The 26817-nt window shown below is 44.1% G+C and overlaps 1 protein-coding gene across 1 annotated transcript; it reads right to left on the bottom strand.

Annotated features, from left to right (window-relative positions):
• Window positions 1-851: 851 nt before the first annotated feature.
• Window positions 852-26438, bottom strand: NDP (norrin cystine knot growth factor NDP). Its single transcript, XM_010975504.3, has 3 exons — window positions 26093-26438; window positions 11731-12111; window positions 852-2104 (listed from the first exon to the last, which is right to left on the bottom strand). Exons 2-3 carry the CDS (start codon window positions 11902-11904, stop codon window positions 1877-1879), a joined length of 402 nt encoding a protein of 133 aa, XP_010973806.1. The 5' UTR covers window positions 11905-12111; window positions 26093-26438; the 3' UTR covers window positions 852-1876.
• Window positions 26439-26817: the final 379 nt, after the last annotated feature.

The following is a 26817-nucleotide window of genomic DNA, read 5'->3' as shown; positions in this document are numbered from 1 at the left end:
AAAGAATAACTATAAGTGTGACCAGCAGTTAATACTTTCATTATCAGTTAAGAATTATAACTATTTAACTTTAGGCATTAAATTTAATTCTTTTTTATGACAAAATTTCCCTTCACGTGATGATCCAAATGCCCCTTTCACGTTTGCCTTGGGAATGTGGAGAACCTCTAATTTAGTGGAGTGGCTGGCTCTGTCACCATGAAAGTTATGATCAAGATCAAGGTTTAATAGTATTAGTTTTATTCTATTCCAAAGCCACAAATACAAATTTAACCCTGCTGGCTTTCTTTTAAAAAATGTGTGAAATCTATGCCAAAGAATGGAGAAAACCATCATTTCTACAGGAAAAGTAATTCACAGGTTGGCTGTACGAACAGCAGGGTATACACCATCATCTCTGGTGAACCAAGACAGCATGGTGTTGAGGTTGCCTTGGAAACGGGATAGTGGTGAGATCCCGGAAGTGGACATAGCGCTATGCTAGCACCATAATGCTCAGGAGTACCATTGGCCTTGGATCACTGGACAGTCAATGGTGCAGAAACCATTGTTCATGAACTATTCTCCTTCGGATTCTTTCAGCTTCACTGATGGCTACTTATTCTTGTCTGAGACTAGTGCTTAAGAAAACCAGAATGCATCAGATTTTGTGCCCATTCAACAAGCTAAATTCTGAGACTAAAAGCCAAATTTCAGAAGCCCCCACCACCCTAGTATGTTGATTTCAAAAAATGTTCCCATCATGCATTCTGAAACCCAATCTCCGTCTATTTCTGCATCCCCCCACACACCATAGGGGATGCATCATAGTAGGACGTTGAGTGGGAAAAAACAATCCTTACACAGTCAAAATTTTGAAGATACTCTCTTTTTATTTCAAAACATGGGAATAACTCAAAATTTGAGCCTCAAGGACCAAATTATATTGGAACCAAATGTTCAGAAGATGAGCCAGGCCGCCATTTTGGCAGCAAGCTTCACATGGAGGAGTGGATGTTAGAGAATGATGCTCACGACATGGCTAAAGCTATAGCACACCGACAAATAGATTCATACTCGGTTGTCTAATTTGCATGCATGAGTATAGTGCATTCTCCATGCCACTAGTACGTATATGCCTTTTTCGAAGTCAGTGCAGGATCTGTATTTGTGCAGGTCTTTAAAAGTCTGCTCCCTTACAAAATTCTACCATAATTTAGCTGAGAGAGTCTCAAGGTGACAAATTCTTTATGCCACTTTTACTTCCCCAGAGTCATTTCTGGATACTAATTACGGCTATCAGGAGTTCTGGTATTACACAGGAGAATCTGTTTGTTAGTTATTTTAATGTCAGTTAGCTGGCTGTGAGTAAATCTGGCTAAACATATCCACATGCTTGGTGCCTGGAATTTGAAATCGGTAACCTTTAGCATCAATGGCAACCTTAGACCAAATGACAAGATGAAAAAAAAAAAAAAAAGCCAGATGATGTCCCAGAAAAAATCGAGCTTTCCTGTTTCCCAAAGCAAATGCTTCCCTAAATCTGCACCAAACAGTGACAGCCTGACCCACTCTTGCATGGGGGACCACTTTTCCCAGTAACGCTGAATTGCTGGAACCCAAACAGCACTCAGTGCCAAGGGGGAAGATGCCTGGATCCGAAAAAGAACCAAAAGAAATTGTACCAGGGAAAGGAGATGGGAATGGAAAACAAGTTCCCAGAGTATCTCTGTCAACAAGCATGTAGAGTCTTTATTACTAGAATATGCAGAATCCCGTGGGAATTGCTACATCTTTTTTTTCTTTAATTCTTCTCTTGCCAGTCCTTTCATGGCCGGTTGAACTGCCTCAGCGAGGGGGGAGGCTGTCCCATCCAGAAGCCACTCAACAGCTGGCCTCAGGAGCTGCACTCCTCACAGTGACAGGACAGGATGTACCGGTAAGTGGCGGTGAGTCGCATGCCCCCGGAGCAGCGCAGCCGCAGTGCCTTCAGCTTGGAGGTCTGGGGCCGGCAGCAGTGACAGGAGGAGCGGAAGGGCTGCTTGAGGACAGTGCTGAAGGAGACCAAGGGCTCGGAGCGTGACGCCTGACTGCAGTGCCCCTCACACCTGGCCAGGAGTACCATCTAGGGAGAGAAAAGAAGCAGTTACCCCCACGGGGGAAGCCGAAACCTTAGCCAGGCTTCACAGCATCCTCTAAAAGGCTCAAACACTCCTTGCCAATTCTAGCTGGATGAGACCAGTGGCTCTCCACCCTGGTCGCATGTCGGAACCACCTGGCAAACTTGCTTTTAAAATGTCAACATCCAGGTCCCATCTCAGACCAATTGAACTAAAACTCTTTGGAGTATAGCCCAGGCTTTTGTGGTTCTCAAAGCTCTTTAGGTGATGCTGAAGTGCACTGAGGGTTGAGAACCACTAGACGAGACCCACCAACACGATGATATGCAAGTAAAAACCAAAGAATAAAAGAAATTTCTTCAGACAGGTGGTAGTCCACCAGCAGTCCAGTGGTCTCAAACTGTAGAAAGTCACTCCAAATTGCAATCAGGGGGTAAATAAGAAATGACTACAGGAAAAAAAAAAAGGAATTTGTTATCTGCCAGGAATTATTAAAGAAAAGGAACATTGTTACTGAAGAAGGAAAAGAGGCTAACTTATGTGATACTTAAGAAGAAATATTCTGGGCACTACAACTTGAAACAAGAGACTGAAATAGAAACGATACCTTTTGGGCCCTGGAATCACACTTCTGGGCTTATACACTGAAGGAGCCTGAGATTTGCACAACGGCATTTTCAGCATCATTTAGGGCAAACATTAGGATGCATTCATTCTGATCATCTCCATTTCCAAAGGTAGGTCAGGATGATAAATAAAGCTTGGGCTGCAGTAGGAGAGGCTGTGTGTTCTTTATAGTGGCTCTTAACGTGGCTTTAGTAAACAGACTCCTTTAAGTTATCCCCAAAGCAATGGACATAAACACACACTCCATATTTTGCACACAGAATAAAAGGACAGAGCAGGGGCTGATTTATATGTCCCATACATAAATCCTGGTATCCTGGGAGTGGCTGTCATGGGCGGGATATGGTGAGCAGGTTGATTCATTAAACTATATAACCTTATATATTGGGGCACAGTAGGTGGAGGAAACCTGAGATTATTGGGCTACGTTTATATGGGAGGGTCTTGCTTGGTGAATTTCATATTAAGTGATGGAGGAAAAAGTTGTGCTATAATTCCAGACCCCACAGTAAGAACAGACAAAGTGCAACCATTCAAATAAAAATTAAAAGATACATAAATAGGCATGAAATCTTTACCTCGTGGCATTTTAGGAATTAGCAGTTACTATTGAAACTCACCAGCTATTATCTCGGACATCATTCTGCAGGACAGAATTGAATACCTAAGAATTAAAAGAAAGAAATGGCCTGCCCATTTTCCAAAATGAAGAGAAGATGACTTCCAGTAATTATAGATCATTAGCATCATTATCTGAGAAGATGCTGGGATGAATCTAACAATCTCTTAGCAACCGTCAAGAAAATATGAGATACTGGGACACAATTAGCAGGGCTTAGGGAAGAGTAGGTTGGACTAGACCTACTGATTTATTTTCTGAAAGATCACAGAGACAGGGAGAAAATGGCAGCTGGAAGCCATTTTGAAGTTCTTAAAGTCTGATTCTATCCTGCCTGCTCTCCACACTGATAGGGGAAACAAACATGATCAGAAATAGGTTTTGAGAGATTATGCCACAGGTCTATATCACATGGGCCAGTCCTTGGTGACCATCCCATCACTCTAATGAGAGAGACAGATCTAGGTCCTCCCAGTCCCTTCTCCCCACCCCTGCTAGTACATGGAAATAACTCCTTGACATCTCTCTTCGGAATACCTTTAAATTTGCTCACCTCTAATCACCTATTAGGCGGATTCAGCAGTTAGTCAAAGAATCACCTCCCAAAATGGAGTCCTTAGAGATCCAGTTTGAGTCTGAATGGATATAGCTAACCTGTGCCAACATACTTAATTCAGAAGGGCAAAGACATGGTGGTGCATCGTACCCAAATGATACACATACGGGTGAACCAAATGCAGACCTTGAATGACCAGGCAACTAGCACTGTCTGTAATGTGACCAAGTCAGCAACCTAGGGCCATTTGTAGAACTAACCCACTTGTGATTTCACTAAAAGTCTTCAAGGTCTCAAGCCCCATCTTTAGCTCATTCTGAAGGAAAAGAACTCCAGCACTCAGGGTGGGGGTGGGTATAGCTCAGTGGTAAAGCACATGCTTAGCGTTCACAAGGTCCTGAGTTCAATCCCTAGTGCCTCCATTTTAAAAAATAATAAATAAAAATAAATGAATAAATAAGTTAGCCTAAAAAAAAGAATTAACTTTAAAAAAAAAAAAAAAAGCTCTAGCACTGAAGACTCTGGGGCCACCTCCAATAAGTCCCCCTTCCTCAGGAGCTAGACTTTCTGGGCAAGGAAAATGCACAGACATGTACAATAAACACCTTCAGTGGCTGCCCGCGGCCTTCAGAATAAAATCCAAAATCCTCAGCAGACATTAAGCTCCTCCGTGACCTGGTTTTCATCAGGTCTTTTCCAATCTTACTGTTGGGAAGTAACTGTTCTCATCACCCTCTCTTTATTCAGATCAAGCTTAATTACTTAGGAGTCGATGGAACTGCCCTGAAATTCCCTGCCTCTTGTCTTTGCTCACGTCTTTCCTCCCTCATGAATGCCCTTTTCTCCTGGTTGGACTTAATGAAATTCCCAACTATCCTCCATTGCCGAATTCAAATGCCCTTTCCTCAAAGAAGAGACTATGAAGCAATTTATCTGGCCCTTGACATTCTCAACATATATGCAAATCTCCTCTCTGGGAGAGTCCTAGTACAGTTGACCCTTGAACAATGCTGGGGGTCAAGGGCTCCATCCTTCTACATATTCTGAAATCCACAAGTAATTTACACTCGGCTGTCCCAACCAACCACAGGTCATGCAGTACTGTAATATTTACAATTGAAAAAAATCCACATATAAGTGGACTCACGCAGTTCAAAGCCATGTGTTCAAAGGTCAACTGTATATAGAGCCCATCTCAAAGCTAGAAACTATATCAAACTCTGGCCCTGTGTGGTGTATGTGTGTTGAAGGGGGAAAGCAGGGAGTTTGGAAGATAAGATCTGTAAATGAGTGACATTAAGGAATAGAAGGGGTTCTACTCTTGATATTCACATTTTAGTCTCTGCCATGCCTCACCTGTGTTACAGATTTAATGAACAGCTTCTGACCTCTTCCAGACCAGAGCTTCTCAAACTGTAATGTGTGTATAAATCAGCGGAAGCTCTTGTTAAAATGCAGATAGTGCTCAAGTAGTTATTGGCAAAGCCAGAGATTTTGCATTTCTCCTAAGATTCTGGTTGATGCCGGTACTGCTGGCTAAAATCCACACTTTGAGTAGCGAAGCTCTGGACCTTTTAAATTTTGAGGGGCTCCACTCTAGGTGGATCACTAGATAGCGACCATTCAGCTCATAATAATGATGGCAGCTAACATTTATTGAGTGCATACAATATTTAATCTCATTTAATTCTCATGACAATCCTTGCAAAAGGGGCTACTGTTATCTGTACTGTTATTACATTTGAGGAAACTGAGGCTTTAGAGAGTTTAAGTAAATTGCTCAAACTCACATCTCTGGTAAAATGCAGAAATGAAATCAAACCCAAGTTTGTCTCAAACGATCCCATGGTCTAAACCATTATAATATCTTGCCTCCTGATATTAAGATGTTTTCCCGAGGCATGGGTCAACTCACACCCTACTCTAATTTATTTTGACCTGCCTCTGGGAGTCCTAACCATATCATAACCACACAAGTTTGACCTATCTCTTATGGGCTTCTTGGGACACATCATCAAACAAGCAGAGCTGAATCTTGTAAGAGTCATGGCAGTCCTAAGTATCTCTTCCACTGTCGAGACCCTCGCCCAGCTCCATCCTCCAGTGATTTCAGGACTCCTAGGGACTCCCGGCAATTCACTGGACGGTACAACACACTTTCTAACTCCTTAGCCAGTTCACCCTTCAGTTCAATAAACCTTTGAAACTTTCAAATATCAGCTCACCTGCCAAAACACACTGGCCCCCAGTTTACGGTCAATGCACATTCCTCACACGTGGGTGACTTGGCTGTATTTTATTAACATTGCACTGCACATAACTGCTCTTAATGGAGAGCATCCACACTGCTCTGTTATCAGATCAAGAAATGAACTTTTTTGGACAAAGAACCCACGTGGAGCCACACCATTAGAAGAGTGGGTTCAATAGGTGATTATTGTTCATATGACCTTCCATGACTTCTCACGGTTCAGGTGGGTGACAGACACGTTATCTGCTTTGGGTCCAGTTTAATTTTTGCTATCTCATGTTTCCCCAAACAAGCGGCTTGATGCTAGAAAGCTAAGCAACTTCTCCAGGAACCCCCTTTGGATCCCCCCAAACTTGGAGTCACTTGGCTCCGGTCGGATGTGAAATCTAGTTCCTTCTAACATGAACAGAGCTGCTGGGTCCAGAGTATTTGCTCAAGGATAGGCTCCTTCGTGTTCTAATCTGATTTCCACGTGCTGAGGCTAAAAGAAGTGAAAGGACCTTGGGCAATAATAAAAGAATAGTAAGGATGATGATATATAACACGTATTGAACATTTACTAGGCTCCAGGCACTGAGCCAAGCCCTTCATAGGCAACTTAATACTTGACAACGATTTCAAAAGGTAAACTCTCCCCACTTTCCAAATTAAGAAATTAAAAGGCGGAAGATAAGTTACCAGCCTGAAATCACATAGCTATACCATAAAGGGCCAGAATTCTGAACCAAGACAGTCTGGTTTCTGAGCACTCTCTCCTAACCGTGGTGCTACATTGTTAAGCCATGAAAGTCAGCCTTTCGAGCCCTTGAGTTCCCGAAGATGCTAATGTCGGTCATGGGCAAGTTCAGGCTACACTGGGAGGGTTGTAGCCAGCTGTGATTCCTGGGTCCAGACCAAGGATTACACCCAGAGACCTCAGACTCCCGCTCTCTTTGGTGACCTACCACAGTTCTTAGACAGTTTTGTCTTTGCTGCAATACCCAACCGTCTTCCAAGTGAGAGAAAACCCAAACACAGCTGGTTCTCATCATCCCTTGTTGAAAGACTCACCATCTCCAAAGCCACTTTCCTCTCCTGTGATGTGGAGCCCTGTGAATTCCTGGCTCAGGCCATGGTCTCCATCAAAATCGGAATAATCACCCACCTGTCCCATCCTAGAATAGAGTTTTGGCTATTTTATCTCAGCTGAGTGAGAAATATACTCTGCCTTTTTCTCAGCACTGAACACTGTGTATCCCTTATTCCGTGACATCCCTTGAATCACCTCTCTTTTTCCTCAGGAACAAGATTCACCTCTGCTTCTCCCATGCTTCACCTCACCAGTACCCTCAATAAATGACAGTTCAGTTCATCTCCAGAGACCCAGATCAACCCCTGAAGGGTCTGTGCCAGGCTGAGGGCATCTGCAAAATGGCAACCAGGGGAATGAAGCAGTCGGGGGAGGAGGTGAGAGCTCCAATAAGGTGGGTGGGAACTCTGCAAACCCCAACTGGAATCTGGTCCCTTCACTCTGGTCACAACTCAAACTGACATGAAGAGGCTTTTGCACACAGAATGCTTCCCTTCCCTCTCTCCTCCATTTACTTTGTAAGCACCATGAGGGCCAAAACGTAGTCTGTGTTTTCTTTGACTTTTGTGCCTCAAGTCCTAGCTCAGTGCCTGCATTAGTAGGCATTCAGTATAAATGTGTTGCTTTCTAAAAAATCAAGTCATATCTGCCAGGTAGTCAATTGGGTTATAAACTCAATATTACCGACCTCCACCCCCGTCATTTCTTCTATGAAGCTATGAGCTTCAGGGGCAGCACCAGGAGATGGCTTGGGGTCCTAAACACCCCTCCCAACCCCAAGGCTTGGCCCATGGCATGACAGATCCCCTTTCCTCAAGGAATTTCCCCACGTTTTGTCCCCAGGACCCTCCTCCTCCTCCTTCTCCTTTGTGGTCCCCCTTTGGGATCCCCACCTGTTCCTGTGGCCCTGCAGAGTTCAGGCAACCACATACCCTGGTTCCCCTCTCCTGGCTCGGGGGCCACCATCTCCCACTCCTCACCCAACTCAGACTTCACAAGCCTGCCCTGCCAGTTCAGTGTCCCAGCCTCGGTCCTTTGAAAGCCCGTCCCTGGCCCAAATCCAGAACACACCACTTCTGGTCCCTTCTTCCACTCACCTGGGAAGGGAGGTCAGACAGCAGGATCTGTTTCTCTTTGCTTTGACCTCTCCACCCCGCCCCAAGCATCCAGCACAGTGGCTTACACTTACTTTGCCCTTCTGCATGCTCCCAACCCCTGCCAGGTTTCTGTGTTTAACAAGAACCGCAGTGAGGTTCATTTTCCTAATCCTTTAAGGCTATAGGAGATCCCAATAGTTACTGAGGTTTCAGTGGTGACTGAAATAGAAAAGTAAGTCTAAACACCTGTCCAGTTTATAACTTCATCGTCAAGATCATACTATCATTTAAGTCAGACAAAGACAAATACATATGACATCAGTTATATGTGGAATCTTAAAAAAAAAAAAAAGATACAAATGAACTTATTTACAAACCAGAAATAGTCTCACAGACATAGAAAAAAAAGCTATGGTTACCAAAGGGTCTGGGGGAGGGATAAATTAGGAATTTGGGATTAACAGATATACACACTACTATATAAAAAAATAGATGAACAACAAGGACCCACTGTAGAGCACAGGGAAGTATATTCAATATCTTGTAATAACCTATAATGAAAAAGAATCTGAAAAAAAATCTATATGTATAACTGAATCACTATGCTGTACACCTGAAACTAAGACAGCATTGTAAATCAACTATACATCAATAAAAATTTTAAAAAAACAGAAAAAGATCATCCTATCATTTATTAATGTCTATTATATGCCAGAGAGCTCTTTTGTTTGCTCTTCTACCTTTACTAAAAATTTCAGGGGAGATTATCAACGAAGCTGCCACTCCTAGCATCTTTTGTACCCAATCCTATGAAGTGTTGCCACTGAAAACTGGGCACATCTTAATCTGTGGCCACACTGACCTCCTTAGTACTAAGGACCACTGCGACCAGTCTTTTCTGCCTGACTCCATCTCAACCCTTTCCTGAATTGCTGGATGATGAGTGACAGGACCCCAGGGCTGGCCAGCTGCAAGTTCAGAGCTAGGGGAAACAGACAATCTCATGGAAGGCTCCCAGAAAAACTTTCACTATTATTTCTATTTTCTGCAAAGGTTGCTGAGTAGAAATCATTATTTTCAGCAGACCAGAAGTTGAGCCTGGACTTCGAAATAGTGGTTCCTACATTCTATTTGCATTTCTCCAATAGGAAGAGCCAAGTGGAAGATGAATGAATTGAAAGATGAACGCTCCAAGGCAGACATTGCCACTTCCGGGCTAAACGATGTTGAGGAATCTACTTAATACTTCCTTCAGGTTTCAGTTTTCCTTATCGGTAAGATGGGAATTATAATGCCCTCCATCACAGGATTGTCAGCAATGATTAGATCATATAGTATGAGGTGCCTGACACATATTAGGTGTCTAAGCACATGCTCTTCCTTCCCTGAGCCTGGATCACACGTTCCCCGAAGCCAGACACTGGATAAACGGGAGTCGGGTAGCATTAACAATCGACAGGCAAACAGTAGGCATCATCTAGTAAATAATGGCCTTTGAACATCATGTTAAGGGGAAATTTTTTGCCTAGAGGAAAAATCTACCCTAGTCTCCTCTTTTGAAAAACCTCCATGGGTTATTGTTGAGACACAGGCTAAATGTTTTATCCCAACTCTGTAAAGATGTACAATTTCGTTAAATGAGACCCGTTAGAGAGAAGACCAGCCTGAGTCTGTGAGAATGAAGAATTATAGAATATCTCAAAATGAGAAACAGTTCTCGTTCCTGGATGCATAGAGAAACTCTAATCCAGAAAAGGTCTGGGTAGTTGAGATTCTGCCAGGCATATTTTATGGCCAGGGAAGAAAAGTTTATAATTACAAGCACCATGTACATAAAACTATTGCTATATTCGGGATAGTTTGGGATGTTTGAAAACAGATTGTTCCCATGAAATTACAAACATCTCTTTGCAATCACAATTTTGTGCTATTTATCACGGTATTCTGGCAGAAACAGAGGTGAACAAAGGTAGACTAAAGTCTGTTTCTAGGATTCGTTCTCAAGCACTGTGAGTTTGTTGTGTTCCAGTTAATGGTATCTCTTATTTGACCTTTCCTTAATTAATTGCCGAATCTTTTCAGATTTTTTTTTTTTTTTCGTTTTTACAGATGCTCCAATTTTTCTGTTCATCACATTGACACATTGCTCTCTGTAGGGGGAGCAGAAGAGAAGCTAATAATTGCTCCAGTCAGCCTTGCTCAGACCTACATTTTCTGAGCGATCACAGTTGTAAAAGCATGTCCTATCTTTCTTCTCAATTTGTTTTAGTTATTTTTTTTCTAAGAAGGGATTGCAGTCTTGCAAAAATGTATCTTTTTTTTTTTTTTTTTTTTTTTTTTTTTAGTTCTGCAAGTACAAATAAAGAGCCAGGAAGTTTCGGTTAAAGTGATTGACCCCAAATTCTGATCCCCCTAAACTAAAAGAAGCCATAATCATTGAGCTATAATCAGAGGAGTTACGGAAATTTTAAAGGCGGACGGAAGTCATGTTTTTAAATGGAAGGGAGAAACATTAATTTCTATGGTCTCAATTCTAGTGGTTGATATTACCAGAACTTCTTAATTATACTGGTAATTTAAAAAATACTTGCCATATGAGAATGTTTAAGTGGTTTTAGTCTCGAGACTGAGAGTGAAAAAATCTCTGAGGTTGGGTTAAACAAATTCTTATTTGCCAAATGTGGGCAAATTTCACTTATGTGACTGGGGACAGCGACAGTCTCCCTACTACGTGCCTCCCTTCTGGGTGGTCCATGTGGCTGGCCACTCTTGGCGGCCTTTGAAGCATGGCATTCCTTCATACACCCTGTCTCAACCCTGAGACATCATTTTCCTGTGCCAGGAATGTACAACCCATTCCAAATCAGAATGACTTGGATAATCAAGGTAAAACTGATCAATTATCAAGTTGTCATTTATCTTTTGAAATCATTTTGACATAAACATGGCAGGTAGAGAAAGGCATGGACCACAAGGCTGGTGACCAACTATTTTGCCAGGAAACTCTTAGAAGAGTACGTTTCATTGCTCAGTCATATTTCTTGGATTCCCTTCCACTTGCAGACTCCACTTTTCTTTCTTGAAAAAGGCCACTACCGCCTATAAATCTCACAGCCCGCAATGAAACACATCCCTCTCACCTTGTGTCTAGCACCAGTTTGATTGTGAGAACCTTCCAGCCTTTCCTATTGATTTCGAGCAGCCGGAAAAGAGAGAAGCTGGCTGGTGTGCCCCACGGTCAATTAGGCGGTTTTACTGACAAAAGTTCAAAGCCTGGTGGGAAACCCTAAAGGCATGATTCTCTGCGGGGCTGGCCATATACCTCAGGTTTGGGCTGCGATCAGAGTTCTCCATCCCCCTGACAAAGGAATATGGCTTCTCTCCTGTTTCTGGAACTAATGCTTGATCTTACCTTTGAGCTACACTTGTACAACGGATGGCTGATAGAATCGACGTAGTGGTGCCTCATGCAGCGTCGAGGGTCGGAGTCCATCATGAATGAGCTGTCTGCTTTGCTGTCCGTATCTCCCATCAGCGCCAGCAGGGATAGCATAGAAAAGGATGCCGCTAGTACATGATTTCTCATTGTTGTAAGGGAAAACTTCTCAAGAGGAACAGCAGAGGGAGGCAGAGGACTAAAAATTGGAAATGCCTTCGCCTCCTAGGATCCAGTTCCTTTCAAGGAAAGGGCAGGATCCGGTTGGAGCTTTCTGGTTGTCATTGTCCTTTGTATGACGGAGTTTGGTCTTACTCTTCGCACTTGCCATCCATCATCCCAGTATCTGCTGCACAGCTGGAATGAAAACAGAAATTATTTTCCCCAGAGACACCCGGAAAAAAGAATGGAACCCAGGAGGTATCGAGTAGAATCTTTCCATGTCATTTTGAGTGGCGTATATTGGTTTCTGCAGTGTCATTAGCATAAGTCGTCATCCAGTTCATGCTCCACCCCCCCACCATAGCTTATGGTACATATTTATAATCATTTGGAGGTGGACACAATGGTTTCATGGAAGCACATGTTGACTTTAATTGCTGGAGTCCGTGTTCCTAGGAGCAAGGATAGTTTGAACCCATAGTAAAGATTAAACATGTGGTTCTGGCCACAGCATAACTGAATTGGGTGGTCTCATCCTTATCCCTGGCTGTTGGGGGCGGGAGGGTCTATTTGGCTTCTCAGTAAGCTTACAGGGCTACAGAGGAGGCAAGTCAACACTAAACGAACACAGGCCAGGTCCCACAGGAAGGAAATACGTTTCCCAAGTCCAAGTCCAGCCCACCCATCCACCTAGTTTTCCCCTTCTGCACTCCAGGCTCGTCCTGTTTTTGTTTGAAGCCCCGTGCCTCCCAGAATCCATGACAAACTGCATCTGAAATACACATTCTGTTAACTGGCTTCCAGTATGGTTAAGGCAACACATGTGTATTTGCTAACAGACCCACGCATTTCTGAAGAGCCTTTGTAAAGCCCCGGCACATGGTATAATTTGAAAAAGTAACTGGTTGTTGGAACAGAGACTTATCATTAAAGTGGGACCATGCCATACCTGAAATTTGCTTTGTTCTTTTAACCATATACCTCTTGGAGAAAGGACTTGAGTCCAGAGATCTCGTCAAATCACCTCCCTAACCACCTTCCCCACCAGGCATGACCACCATGATCGCACAGGAAGACAGAGAGTATCAAAAATATTTTCAACCATGTAGGAAAATTGGGGGATGCCATTACATCTAAAACAAAAAGAACATGATACTTAAAGCTTCAGAAAAAACTTTCAAAGATATTTCAGATAAAAGTGTGATTATTTTGCTTCCTAGTACAACTTTAAAAAAAAAAAACCAAAAACTTCCTACTCAGGGACAGTCTGAATACAGAGGACAAAGCATTGATAAGACGAAGATTAGACATTCAAGTCCATATAAGTCAATGAGTTTTGCTCTAATACAGTGACCCCAGCCCCCTTAACATCAGTTAGCTGTCTTGCGATTGTCAGGCAGGGGATCCCAAGTGGAAGAGGGTGTGTGATGTAGGGCTGTTTCAGAGCAGAGCATCCCTGGCAATGGCAAAACCTCAGCATGTGTGTTGCAGGGAAGCCTTATAAATTGCAGGGAGGGCAGGGAACAGTATAACGAGGGGAGGGGACCCACTTGGACTCTAGCACTGCCATTAATTAGCTGGGGGACCTTGTACAGGTCATTTAAACTGTTCCAGCCCCAGTCTCCTCATCTGATGAGTAGGGGGGTTGGAAAGGAACAGTGTCTGCAGCCCCCTCGTGCTCTAAAATGCCAATGTTTTAGATCCTTATGGATCCAGGTACCATCATCCCCATAGGTAGGAGATAATCCCAAAGTCAAGGAGACTATATTTTCATACAACTTTGCACTACTTTCCTTCACATGTCTGCTCATGGCAACAGCTCATGAAAATCGATCCAACCTGAGCCTAAAGCTCCAAATCAGCAAAGGATGCAGAAGAGCATTTTTGTTTTCTGTTCAGCTATGTATCCTAGGTTTTCCGATGCACACGACCCTGAAACTCAGCAAGACTTCAGCCCAAAGAGCCAGTGCTTTCTTGGGTTCCATGTTGAGAGGCTGCAGTTTTACTGACCATTTCCTGGTTTCAATATGACTATATTTTCCCCAGTGGTTATCTATCTCTTTGAAGCCTTAATTAGTCTCAGGAAAAGAATTTATTAGATTTCTCCTTTCACCACTCCAGTCGACAGATATTTCCCCCAGGAGCCAATGGCAAAGGGATGAAGGGAAACAGCAGACATTCCAGTCCTGACCCTCCCTCCCCACTGCCGGCAACTTCTTTTCAGAGCCACGGTCGGTGGGGGGTATGGGTAAATGAGCAAAGCAAATGAAAGGAAAGCATGCATACAGCACAATGGTCAAAACAAACAACATCATCAACAGGAAAACCCTTTCTGTGTGTCTGTATGGTTGTACATGTCGGCATTTGCATCTTCTCCCAAGAAAAAGAAACATAAATGAAGATGGGCACCATCGCTTATCAGAGAGAAATGAAAATTAAAGTACTTTGAGGTACTTTGTGCAACCAGTCAACCTGACACAAATTACAAAGTCCGATCGATCGTGCACCCTGTTGGCAGGGCTGTGGGAAAACAGGTTCATGTTGGAGAGAGTGCAGTGAAAAGTGGTGCAAATTCGGTAGAAGCCAATTTGGCAACAGCTATTCAAATTGAAAACGCGTATGATTTAGATGCAGTAACTTCACTTCTGAGAACTAGGCTCCATGGGAGATCACACAAGCATATGGTTATTCACTGGTTGTCAGAGCGTCAACTTGGAAACAGCACAAGATATCCATCAGTCGGGGACTGATTAAATCTACAACATTCATACAATGGAATACCACGCAACTCTGTGAGGAAGGATGCAGAAACTATTCTGATTTGTGTTAAAACAAGGAGGGACAAGAATATATATTTGTGTTAATTTGTTATTTACATGGAAAAGCTCTGGATGGATACTCAAGAAACTATACAGTTAGTTACCTGTGGGAGTTGGAGGACAGACGGGAGAAAGACCTTTCACTGTATACCTTTTAAAAATTTGTAGATGTTTGAACTTGTGAATGTATGACCAATTCAAAATTTCATTAAAAAAATAATACCTTCTCTTTTGAAAGCTTGGCTTAAAAATAGTAATTCAGTTAATAGATGTTTAATGTTTGTACCAGTTTGAGCATTTTAATAGTATATGCTTTTATCCCTCATAAATATGGGAAGACATCCTTGTGTCTTGGTCAAATAGTCCTCCAAGTGGACCATTTTGTTCTTGTGCACTACTGCCACCTAGTAGCAAAATTCTGAATTGCAAGCACATTTGAAAAATGGTTTTTCCTGAAAGGTGAATAAAATACTTACTTTCGCAAGCAAATGTTATGATGTTGATACTGATAAAGAGGTAGTTAGTGTCACACAAAATGAAACTTTAATATCTGATTTTCTCTTTAGGGATGATAAGCTGAACCCAGAAGTAGTAATAAAGATAAAGTATAAAAGAATGACAGAAGAAATATTGCTTCACCACTAATAAGAAATAGATTTTTCATTTCAACACACTCATAAAGCAGGATGTTTTTTGTTCAGTTGTTATATTAAACTCTGAAATGAGAATGCAAGCAATCATGTAAATACGGCATAGAACTCACAGACCCTCAAGACATGAAGGCGTGATCCTTGCAAGATAACATTGGAATTAATGCCTTAAGCTTTCAAATGGAATGAACCAACACTGCAGTGCTGAAGAAGACATAAATATAATGCTCAAGAAAAAAGTGATGTTAAGTCAAGTTGCCTTAGCATTGTGTTGGTCAGGATGTGCGCAGCAGAGAGCCCGGGGAAGTGCTCACAAAGAGGAAAACCAGGAATGGAGGAAATTGACATCCCTTCGAGATCCCCGTTTAACGGCAGCCTACGAGCATCTACGTCTGCCTTGCAGGAGCTCCTGTCACTGTTCTCAAGACAAAATTAATTCTAATTTGCTTTAATTTTTTAAAAAGCCACATAGCATCAAAATCAAATGCTGCCTCTCAAGACTTGGAACATCAGCCCAGCTAGTGATGGACTGAGAGAGAAAAGCAACTCTCTTGCTGAACTCAATAGACCCAGGCTGCTCCGTGTGCTGGGGACAGTCTCCGAGACATGGACTTGGCCGATGTACAGAGCCCACATTCTAATAGCTTCAATGTGGAGCCTCTGCCGGCAGGAGAGGCACGTAGGCTGGCGTGCCCGACTTTGGAGCTACCCTCCAAACGATACCAGTGGAAAAGAACAACTGGTGCCCAGATTTCCCCACCTGTCATCCTCAGCGAAATAATATAGCAGAGCTTACAGTGGGCCCAGCCTCCTGGGTGAGAGATTGTGTCGTGTCCACAGATCAGCTCACTCTTGGGCTGACCTTCTGCCTGGTAAAGGGGAAAGTGCTGGTTTCACACAAGTGATTCCAGCAACAGGCTAAGACACGTGGCATGTGCCAAGAGTGGCCTTATCCTTGCCCTGCTTGCCAGGCAGGGGAGGGCAGTGCTCGGTATTCGTACATCACCCCCTGCCCCAGTCCCGGGCTGTTTTCAGTATAATACATACAGGTATTGCCCCACCCCTCTGCCATGGCTTCTTTCTAGAAATATCCACTTCACACATATTCAATGAGCACCTACTATGTGTCTCCTTTTGCTCTAGCAGATAAACATTAACGGCCAGGGGGGAAAAAAGGTCTAGTTTAGTTCCCTCTCCCAGCTCACTGCATCCACAAGCAAAATGTCTCGGCCTGTTGTCTGCCTGGGTGATTTTGAGGACACACTGGTGAACTCCCTTAGCATCTAATTCATAGGCAACAACCATTGCATCATTTCTAAGAAGATCAAGTTAAGCAAATCAAATATAATGACTTTGGAATGACGTCAGGGTGACAGATAGAATTATTTGATATTTACTGTAATTTAGAACAATCATATCAGGCGTGGGTAAAGTAAAGATGGCAGAACACAGAGCCTTTCTCCAAGGATTTGCAAAAACAAACAAAACAACAACATCAAAAACCCCCAGAGACTTAAAGATGGAAGAAAGCTTGCCCCTAGATAACACGTCACACTAAGATTAGAAAAGCAAGAAACTCGAAGTCTAATCAGAGAGTGTGAAATGCTAAGTAGCTCCTTCACAGGAACTTAAAGAATTCCAACTGGATCTAGTCAACGAAATGCCTGGGAGAATAAGTCAGATGCCTCTTCCCAAGGCACTTAATTTATAAACTGTAAACAGCAATGTTGAATTTTATAAAGCATCCCGTGCGCTCAGTGAATGGTTTTTGATATTATTTCTATCTGGCAGTACATCAGTAGCAGCCAAGAAGCCAAGCCTGGGCTGACTGAGAGGCAGCGCTCCTGACCGTGAACACTGCCAGCCCTCCAGCCTGCGGGGGGGGGGGGGGGGGGGCCCGCAGGTATCTCCAAGGATGGGCAGACACAAGGTCAGTGGGGAGGGAGCTGTTCTGAGGTGGGGGAGCGCGGGAGGCAAAGCCTGCCCCCATAGTGCCATCTGAGGAGAAAGACGACACCGTTGTGATTTAATAACAGTTCTCCAGTCTGGGATAGTCTGTCTTCTCCCAGCCTGCATTTACTAGGCGAGTGTGGCCAAACTCAGCAGTGACAGTGATGGAGCAAAAAAAGAGATGGGGGAAGCAAAAGGGAAGGAGAAGTGTAGTCTGGGAAAGGAGCAATAAATCACAAGCCTGGGATAAAGAGGGCTGTGAAAAAGAAGGACTGGGAATAGAAGTAATTTCTGGCCACCTGTCAAGTGGCCCCACCTGTGTGTGTGTCCTTGGCTTGAATAGTTGTAGTGTCTGGGGAGGGACTGGTGTGGGAGGACTGGACCTTGAGACTGACTGGAACTTAAAATTCTGATCTTTCAGGAAATCCAGAGGAACTGCTCATTGTTATCCAAACACCCACTTATCTACAGTTTTCATCGCTTCCTCCCCAAACCCATTTCTAGCCTCTGTTGTTAGTGTCCCGGTATTTTGCACCCATTTGTCAGAAATATTGGATCACTATTCTACAACCTTCTGGAACTGGAGGAGCATTTTACTGCTGTCTGCTCTGGTGACAGGAAGGCGGCTCCACGGAGCTGCAAGCTCTGAGCCCTGTGTTCCTGTCCTTGGCTGTGCCATCTTGAGTAAGTCACTTGCCTTCTCTGAGACTCAGTTTTCTCATCCACAAAATGAACGGATTGGTCTAGATGGTTCTATGGGTCTACCCACTTCTAACATTCACTCACTCTACCCACGCTTCTCAGAGTACACACCTGCTTCGGGGCTATCTATTCCCCAAAGAAATACTATGAGAAGAGTTCCTGTCTTACTCAAGAAGTTAACAATTACAGAAAAGTCCAAACGAGTTCTAATGTGGTGCCTGAGCCAAAATTTGAAGGCCAAGCTATAGGAATCTGCCCCTTGAGGAGGCTGTATTGGTGCCCTGAAATAAAAATAGCCCTTAATAACCAGTTAACTTGGTGTTTGAATGTACTAATATGGTTTATAAATTAATAACGTTTTGTTAATAACAGGAAGCAGTTAGCAAGGATATTTAACCAGTTCCTATTTTCTTAAAACCGTCTTAAAATGTATAGTGTTCCTTTACAGTTTCCACCAAATGGACAGAGGAGAAGGGCTAAACCATGGTAGAATAAAACTTCCTCCATTTGATGATGACGATGACACAGACTTGGGTCTAAAAGAGCTGCCCATTGGGTATGGCTCTGGTATCCTGTGCTGGGCTTCTAGGGGCTTCTATAGTTTCTATGGAAGGACTCCTGAGTTCTTAATGGCTGACATCACTAACTGACTTTCAGAGAACAAGCCTTACATAAATTGCAAATGACCAAGTCTGATTACCCAGGTGTCAAGCAGCAGGATACGGCTGAAGTCTCTTCCTCTGGGGGTTTGGATTATTTCTATAAACCTACCACTTCACTAAAAGCTGTGACTGATACAGTGATGAGCTGTCAGAAGATGCTTACGGGTGACCTATCTGCGGCACCAAAAATCAACAGTAGTCCTAAACATGGAGTCCCCTTCCATCCTTTCATCAACAGAGAATAAAACTAGAGAGAGAAGAAGCCACAAAAGAAATCACAGAAGGGAAGGAAGAAGGACAATCTTTATGTTTAAAATCTGCCACTGCCCTTTCAAATAGCACAATTCTAGAAAGGGAAGGGTCCCTTCAGTTCATCCACTCTCTCCTAGGAAGGGGGTTTCATGTGAAGAATGAGACACACTCTACTATTCACCTTGTGTAAGACCCTTTGGACAGAAAGCAGGACAGTTCGGAGATACCCAACCCAGGGGACGCAGTCTCGCCAAAACATGCATGTACCCTCTTCCCATGGAAAAGAAAAGGTGCCCAGGTGTCCTGGGGACCCTGGTGCTGATTTCATTTGACACTGGCTCTGCTGGCTGTGGTATGGCCTTAGGAGAAGGGAGGTGACCAACGTTAGCTCAGGGTGCAAGCTCCCTTTTACCCTGGAGCCAAATGAGTATGTTGGTTTTTCTTCAAAGTGTCCAGCAAAGTGTTTCCAAAGCTGCATTTGAATCTCCTCACCCACAAGAACGTTTTGGAATGGTGGGTAGTAATCTCACCTAACAGCTGTAGCTCCCTTAGTTAGAAATGGGGCATAAACCATAGGCGCAACTCCGTCTTTCCATTCCCCATTCAATTTGCCTTTTTCTGCCCAATGGTGGGACTTGAACACTGAATTCAATCCTGTTGCCATCCAGAAGGAACACTTGTGGACACAGACTCATGTCAAAGGGGCACGGTTAGAAGAAGATCACAGAAAAATGAATCGAGTTGTTGCAGGAGACCTGGTGATCCAAAGACGTAGCTCAAGTATGTGCGGCTTAAGTAAAGCAAAATCCAGGCAGAAAAACAAAAGCCCACTAAGTTCAGTGTTATTAGTAATATATTATAATAATGATTATAATAGAATTATACTAACATATAATATTAGTATAATGTAATTATATTAGTAATTAGTGATATAGTAAATGATGATTATAATATAATTATACTAATATATAATATTAGTATAATATAATATATTAGTAATTATATTAGTAATATATTACTAATAACTCCAAACTTAGCGGGCTTTTGGTTTCCTGTCTGGATTTTGCTTTACTTAAACCATGCACACTCAAGCTACATCTTTGGATCACCAGTTCTCCTGTAACAATTCGATTCTGTCACTTTTGGATTTCCAACCTCCAAGAAAAAGTCAAATTCTGAAAAGAAGTAATTTCCCATAATTAGGGGAAAATCACAGAAATGTATCAAGTCCTTAAATATTGCCTGGCGCCGTAAAGAAAAATCGGACTTTGATTAATTTCTTTGACTCTGCACATCCATATGGGGAATGGGTGTGCCTACATTGTCTTAGAGTTAAGGAAGGGGGATATTGTTTCACTGGAAGGATTGACCTCCTTTTCTTACGTCAAGTAAAGGAGGCAACCTCAGAGTTCAAACCCCTCTTCCTGGGAGGGAGTAGGTGAAATTAAGGGAAGCTTCCCTTTCTGAAATTGTGCTATTTGCAAATTTCCAGTGACAGATTTTGAACATCAAAAATAATCCTTCTTCCTTCTCTTTTGTTCCTTCTCCCATGGCCTGCTCTGTTCCTACTTGTATTCCCTATTGATGGAAGGATGGGAGGGAACTCCATCTTTAGGGCTATTGTTGGTTGGTGGCACTGCGGAAGGGTCAGCCCTGAGCATTTTCTGACAGTTCATCAGCTTTCTTGAATGTATTAACCTGTTGCCCTTTCATTTTTAAAGGATATTGCAATTGGTTGGATCACAGTTTAAAAGAAAAAACTGGGACTGAGCCAGGCCTTGGAAGAGAGAAAAGAGTATGAAAAAGTCTTCGCTTTTGTCAAAAAACAAAAAGAAAAACATATCTACTGCAAATCTGATAGAGCTGAGTTGAAAGCTGTAGTCAATGTTCACGTGCCGATTTGGACATCAGGGTGAAATGGACTCTAACGGGATGAATTCCTGCTTCTAAGCAGGAGGGATAAATTGCCCATTCTTTGAATTTTCTGAGTCAGCAGTCTTTCTAACAAAAAAAGAGTTGTCCCAGATTCTGCACCCCATCCAGGGTGTTAGGCCCTGACTATTGAAAATGGGTCTGGGGGTGTGACTCTTAGCAGTATGTGCTCACCCGTTCAGACTCCGAGGAGGGGACAGTAAGCATGAATGGCACCAGGCAAACTATTACCAGACCCACGAGAAAAGAGCTTTGCAGATGTGAGAGCAGCTGGCACCAGGAAGAATGCCATCGGCAAGATCTTCCTCAGAAACCCAAATGTGTGGGTGTGTGAATTTGCAGCATGCAACCCGCATAGCCAAGCCAGCACTCACTGTGGTACCAGCCTCTCCCATCCCGCTGCATGCGCGGGCACGCGCACGCACACACACGCACACGCTCACACACACACACACACACACACACACACACACGGGGGTGGGGAGTGGGCTTCAGCAGGATTCCCCACCCTTTGTTTTCTCTTGGACTTAAACACAGAAGTTTATGGTGGGCACTACCAGCTGGAATGTTGCCACTGGCAGGGGCAGACAGGAAAATAGGAATGCTCTTAATGTCCTCCCAAAGAAAACCTTTGATGGACAAAAGAGTGGTTGTATTTTTACCCTCTCCCTTCATGCTGCCAGGCGTCTTTAAATAGATCTTCTAGCCTGGGGACTTGTATGGAATAATTCATATTAAAACCCAAGAAGTGGCAGAGGAGGGGAGTTGGTTCTTTCTTCTCTTTCTTTTCTTTCCTTTCTTCCCCCCCGCCCCCAACCCCACTTCTTGTCAAGTGAACAGGAAAAGACTCATTTTAATTCAGCTGTGTTAAAATTTTCCTTTTGGGTGTTTTTAATGAACTTGAGTTAATTTGGAAAAGACGACCAAATCCCCCAGGAAAAGAAAAGGAATAGGAAGCTGCATTGTCCGCTGCTCCTTAATACCTTTTGGTCCCAAGGACATGAGCAGCATCTCTGAAGGATGCTGCACAGAGGGGGTTGCATGAGGCTCTTAAATGGGAACGTCTAATTGAGAAGTCCAGTTCCTTCCATTTGCAACTCAGAAACCAATCTGTTGTTCTACTGTTTAAAGAAAAGGGGGGGAAAAAAAGAAAAAAAGAAAAAAGTCCTCCCCGTCTCCCCAGCCCCATGCATTTTTAGTTCAGCTCAGCCCAGGATCCATTTCTCCCCTTTCCCCCTCACGAAATGGGTTTCATAAAGACACTCAGGCCTGCGCAAACCAAATTAAAAGTCCCATTTCTCCTTCTTTCTCCTTGGGAAGGGAAGAACTGACCGAGCAAGGGGGCGGGGGAGGGCCCAAGGACCCAGGGAGCTTTGTTTCCAAGTTGCTTGTCTCTCTCCCTGAAACAGAGAATCACCACATTTCTCTTAATGTAGGCCGGAGTGCATCCAGGCGTTCCCATAGCGCCCCCACCCCCAGCCCTGGGCCGGAGATGTGCGGGTCACTGTGATGGTATGCTTGTCCCCGCCAACCCGGGTCACTCCAGCCCTGCTCCCAGCCGCCTAAAGGGCAGCGGAGCCATGAGGCTGCTCCTCTCTGCGAGGGGGGTTCAGGCTCGGGCGCTCCAAGAAAGACCCCCCATCCTATCAGCCCGGCCGGCCGAGGCGCTGCCAAGAATGACATCCTGGGAATACTATGGAGATGGGGAGACCTCCTGGGCTCTTGTCCCCGGATGGAACAGGACCCAGGCTGCCTGGAAAACAGGCAGAGCAAAGAGCAGGCGCACAATGGAAGGAGCTCAGGCGAAGGGAGAAGGGGGCGGGGTGGGAGTGGCGGAGAGCAAAAGAAAAGAAAAGCCACATGCCACCCAGGAAGATTCCAGGGAGGGCGGGAGGAGGTGGTGGAGGAAGGACTTGCAGGAAACAAGTGCCCAGACATGGCACTGCCAGTCTAGCTGGATTCTTTTCGGAATTAGATTATGCGAAAGAAAGAGGGGAAATATATAGCCTGCCAGCTGTTCAAAGGCTTACAACCTTGCTTTTATTGTCTGGGTAAGTTGGTGAGGTGGGGCATCAGAGGAATTCCAAACATACCATCCCAGAGAAATTTTAATATGTTCCACAGTGTCATACACGAAGAGGAAATGACAGCTGATCACAGCCAGGGCCGGCCACAGCAATCGGCCTCAGAGCTCACCCACCCTCCCAGGGCCTAGCTTCCCTCCTCCGCTTTATCACTTCGCAGTCCTGCCACCTGCCGCCCCATCCCTTCTGCTCCCACCGGCTCGCCAGGGGGCCTGGACACAGTCGCCTTAGCTGACTGTCATGGGAAGAGGTGACGATGGGCTCGAAGGCCACTGGCCAGGGAGCTGAGGGCTGGCTAGGGTGAGTCAGGCACCCCGGGGAGTCAGAGGCATTTTAATCCAACCATGGCGGATTAGCTGCTGATAAGGACCAAATCAAGGACTCTTGTGATGCCGTCTTCAGGGTTTTGTTTTTTTTTTTTTTTTTCCTCAGTAACCCACCCAAGTCAGACACCCCAAGACTAGATGATTTAAATGCAACCCTGTTTGTTAGTGGCTCTGATGGAGAACCGGGTTTGGGGAATGACTTTGGGCAACCTCTTCCCGGGGGCCCCTTGAATGGAGGCCAGGCCCAGAGGCCATTGGTTTCTGGCCCCGGGGGTGGGGCAAGTAAGTGGTGGGAGATGGTGACAGCGTTTTCCTCTGTGCGTGTTTCTAATTCAATGACTCATCAAGTGGCCCTGATGGCAGCCGCTGAGTAGATGACTCACAGCCATCCCTGACAGAGACAGCACGTGGTCCTTTCCAAAGGGTGCTCAAGGGAGCAGAGAAAGAAGAAACTGTCTTTTCTCCAGGCTTCTCCTACCCAGGTGGGAAAGATCCGGGCTGTGCTAGCTGTGAGTGACGTGTCCCCAAGAGCCAGTGACACAGGTCTAAGGGGAACCCCTTAATCAGAAATGGAAATAAAACCCATTGATAAGCGACAATCATTTCAAGTCAATCCAGGTCCCAGCAGTCATTTGAAATGGTTCTTTTTAACAAGGAACTCATTGATCAGTTTACCCATTGGCAGAGTCCATTTCAGTTCCAACATCTAACTGGAGATGGCATGTAGACTGAAAATCAGGACTAGCATAATTTATCCAAAGAACGGTGACATGAATAATTAACCAATAAGAATAATAGTATACCTGAATTGTGAGTCCTGAAAATACAGTAAAAATTGCCGACCACCATTGGCGGCTATAATTCCGAGAAACTCACCACATTTGTCAAGGGCTGAGGAAAATAAATGAGTTGGAAATTGTTAAATGTATTGAAAAATGATTTATTCTCCCCTTGACAGTGTCATTGGAACTCAAATTAAGATTGAAAACTCCACAGGCGTGTTTCCATCTGTGGGTGTCAGCTGTTTGGTACACAGTGGTCAAGAAGACCTGAGCCTTTTACCTGAACCAAATGTGTTTTAAAGTAAGTGATGCAAAACATTGCATTTTGTGCTCAGACCCTCTCACATAATGATCTGAATAATAGTTTAAGACAGTTTTGTTTTCATGCAGCTAAATGCTGCGTTTAACAGTAGTGGTTTCAAATTGTATAACCATAGAATCCATGGTATCTTTTCAAGCTTTCTCAAATAGTGACTATCCCAAAGTTGTAAATTAGCTCAATTCAAAAGCCCAATTTTCATTCAACGAGGTTCATCAGGCTAGTTACTGGAGAAAATCAGAAAAAAGTACCTCCTAAACCACATTCCCACTCCACAATGAAAATTGGTGGCTAGGACCCTGAATTTACTTTCAGAAGCCAGACTAGTCAGAAGAAAATGGGCAGATGGTTGCCTCTGGTCTACACACACAATTGAGAAGCATCTTGCAGTCCCCACTGTATTTGGTAGGCACCTCCAGCCAACTCCGCCTTTTAGGCATCTCTAAGTTTTCAAATGCGCCTGGTATCTTTAATGTTACTTGTTGGAGCAATTTGCCAATGCCAACGCCTTGGAATTAAAATACACTAATAACAGAAACGAAGAGACATGTTTCATAGCAACCGTATCTGCTATTGATGATTGTTACAAAGCAGAGAACGTGGGACTCCCAACTTGCCCAATAGCTTCCTTTCCCGCACCTGAATCTCAGCAGAGACCAGGCAGGTTAACCTCGGCTCCTCGATTACAATGAGCCTCAGTTACAGGGCGTTCTGAGTCATTAACATTCTGTACACAGTCAAACTTCCCGTTCCCCAAGAAAGAGTTATGCCCAGGCCTCCTACAGCCCAATTGTTCATTTAAAGAGAGAACTTGTATTCAGGAGTTTGAAAGAACCCTCCGACTATTCCTCAGGTGTTTGTAGAAGCCATTGCTACAGGTCCTGGTCCCTGTGCATCCTTTCCCGGTCACTGCTTGGACAGGGGAGCATCGGTCGGGCTGCAGGGACAAGCTGACTACTAAAAATAACCCTTTGCAATAAGGCCAAGTCAAACAGCATGCATTTCCTCAGACTTTTTGCCCAATCAAAATCCTATAGTAAACCCATCCTCCTCTCTCCCCAGCGCTCCTGACCGCATCTATGGAAGTGGAGTCCTTGCACGTTGGGAGAAGAGTGCAAAGGAACCAGATTCCTGCAAAGCGTGACACAGAAAGCTAGAAATAAATGTTGCCTATTGTTTGAAGTCATTCTAAGCACTCCGGCAGAGCCCTGGCAGGCGATCAGCAGCATACAGAAGTAGTAATAAAAGTAAACAGTGCGCTTTTAAACTCGAAGGCTTGCCCGCGTTAATAGTGCCCCCACTGTAGCAGGGATGAGGGCGGTGGGAAAGATACCGGGGCTCCACGAATCCATGTCGGCGAGTAGCTGCTTCTCATTCTCCTTGCACCGGGTCAAATATAAGAACCATTACAAAGTTACATCTAACTACGCAGAGAGTTTGAAAATCAAATCTCTTTCAGTCAAACCAAAAGAGATTTTCCAGCCGCTCTGTGAGGCTCCCCTGCTCTGTCACAGACTTCAAAGACCCGTTCATTTAAAAAAACACAATGCTAGCAAGCTACAGATTAATGCAAATTAAATTAATGCAAATTTAAGTGGTATTTAAAGGTTGTCTCTTTGTCTGCGAGGAGGATGAAATGCTCGGTTTGGAAAGAAGTAATTTCCTAGGCAAGCCGTCAGCGCTGTTTTCCTTGCTTACCTTGGGGGAAACGCAGGGCTCCCTTCTCCCCAGACTTTTCTGAGAGCTAGAAAGAGGTCCTGTTACTTCCAAATGCTTTTGTTCTTCTGTCCCTCTGTCACATGGCTTGCCTTTTATATTTGCAACACACAAAAGTTAGGACTGTTGTTTAAGCGACACAGGGAGAGAGAGAGAGAGGGAGAGAGAGAGAGGGAGAGAGAGAGAGAGAGAATGTCAAATGGAAAAGTGCCATTGCAGTCATATATCAATCAGGCGTGCGGCCGCAGCAGCGCACTAGCAAATGGGAATGCCACGGAAATGTGAGGCGCTCGTTATCGGGGACTCACAGCCGCTGCCCACCGCTCGGCTCCCTTCCACGGAGCATCTTACGATGGGAACAGCAGAGAAGAACAAGGGCAAGGAAGTCCCCCCCCCACACCGCCCCCACCCTCCGCCCCGCGCCACTTCTGCTTTCTTTCTTTCTTTTCTTTCTTTCTTTCTTTCTTTCTTTTTTCTTTTTTTTTTTTTTTTTTTTTTTTTGGTGTTTTGAAAATAATAATAAGGGGCTAAGCAACATAGGGGATTTAATTCTTTGGCAAGCATGTGGCTGCCATAAAGAGGTGCCGTCCGCAGGAAAGACAAGAGAGTTTCGGAAATACAAAGACAGAGCGGCATTCTGTTTAACGATGCAGCAGCTGACCGGGATGAAGTTGAAATTCTAAGTAAGACAGTGGGGAGAAACATGG

The sequence above is a fragment of the Camelus dromedarius genome, chromosome X (genome assembly GCF_036321535.1).
Source record: "Camelus dromedarius isolate mCamDro1 chromosome X, mCamDro1.pat, whole genome shotgun sequence".
Classification (NCBI taxonomy): domain Eukaryota; kingdom Metazoa; phylum Chordata; class Mammalia; order Artiodactyla; family Camelidae; genus Camelus; species Camelus dromedarius.
Note: the sequence above shows the minus strand (reverse complement) of the source record. Positions and strands in the feature narration are given on the sequence as shown.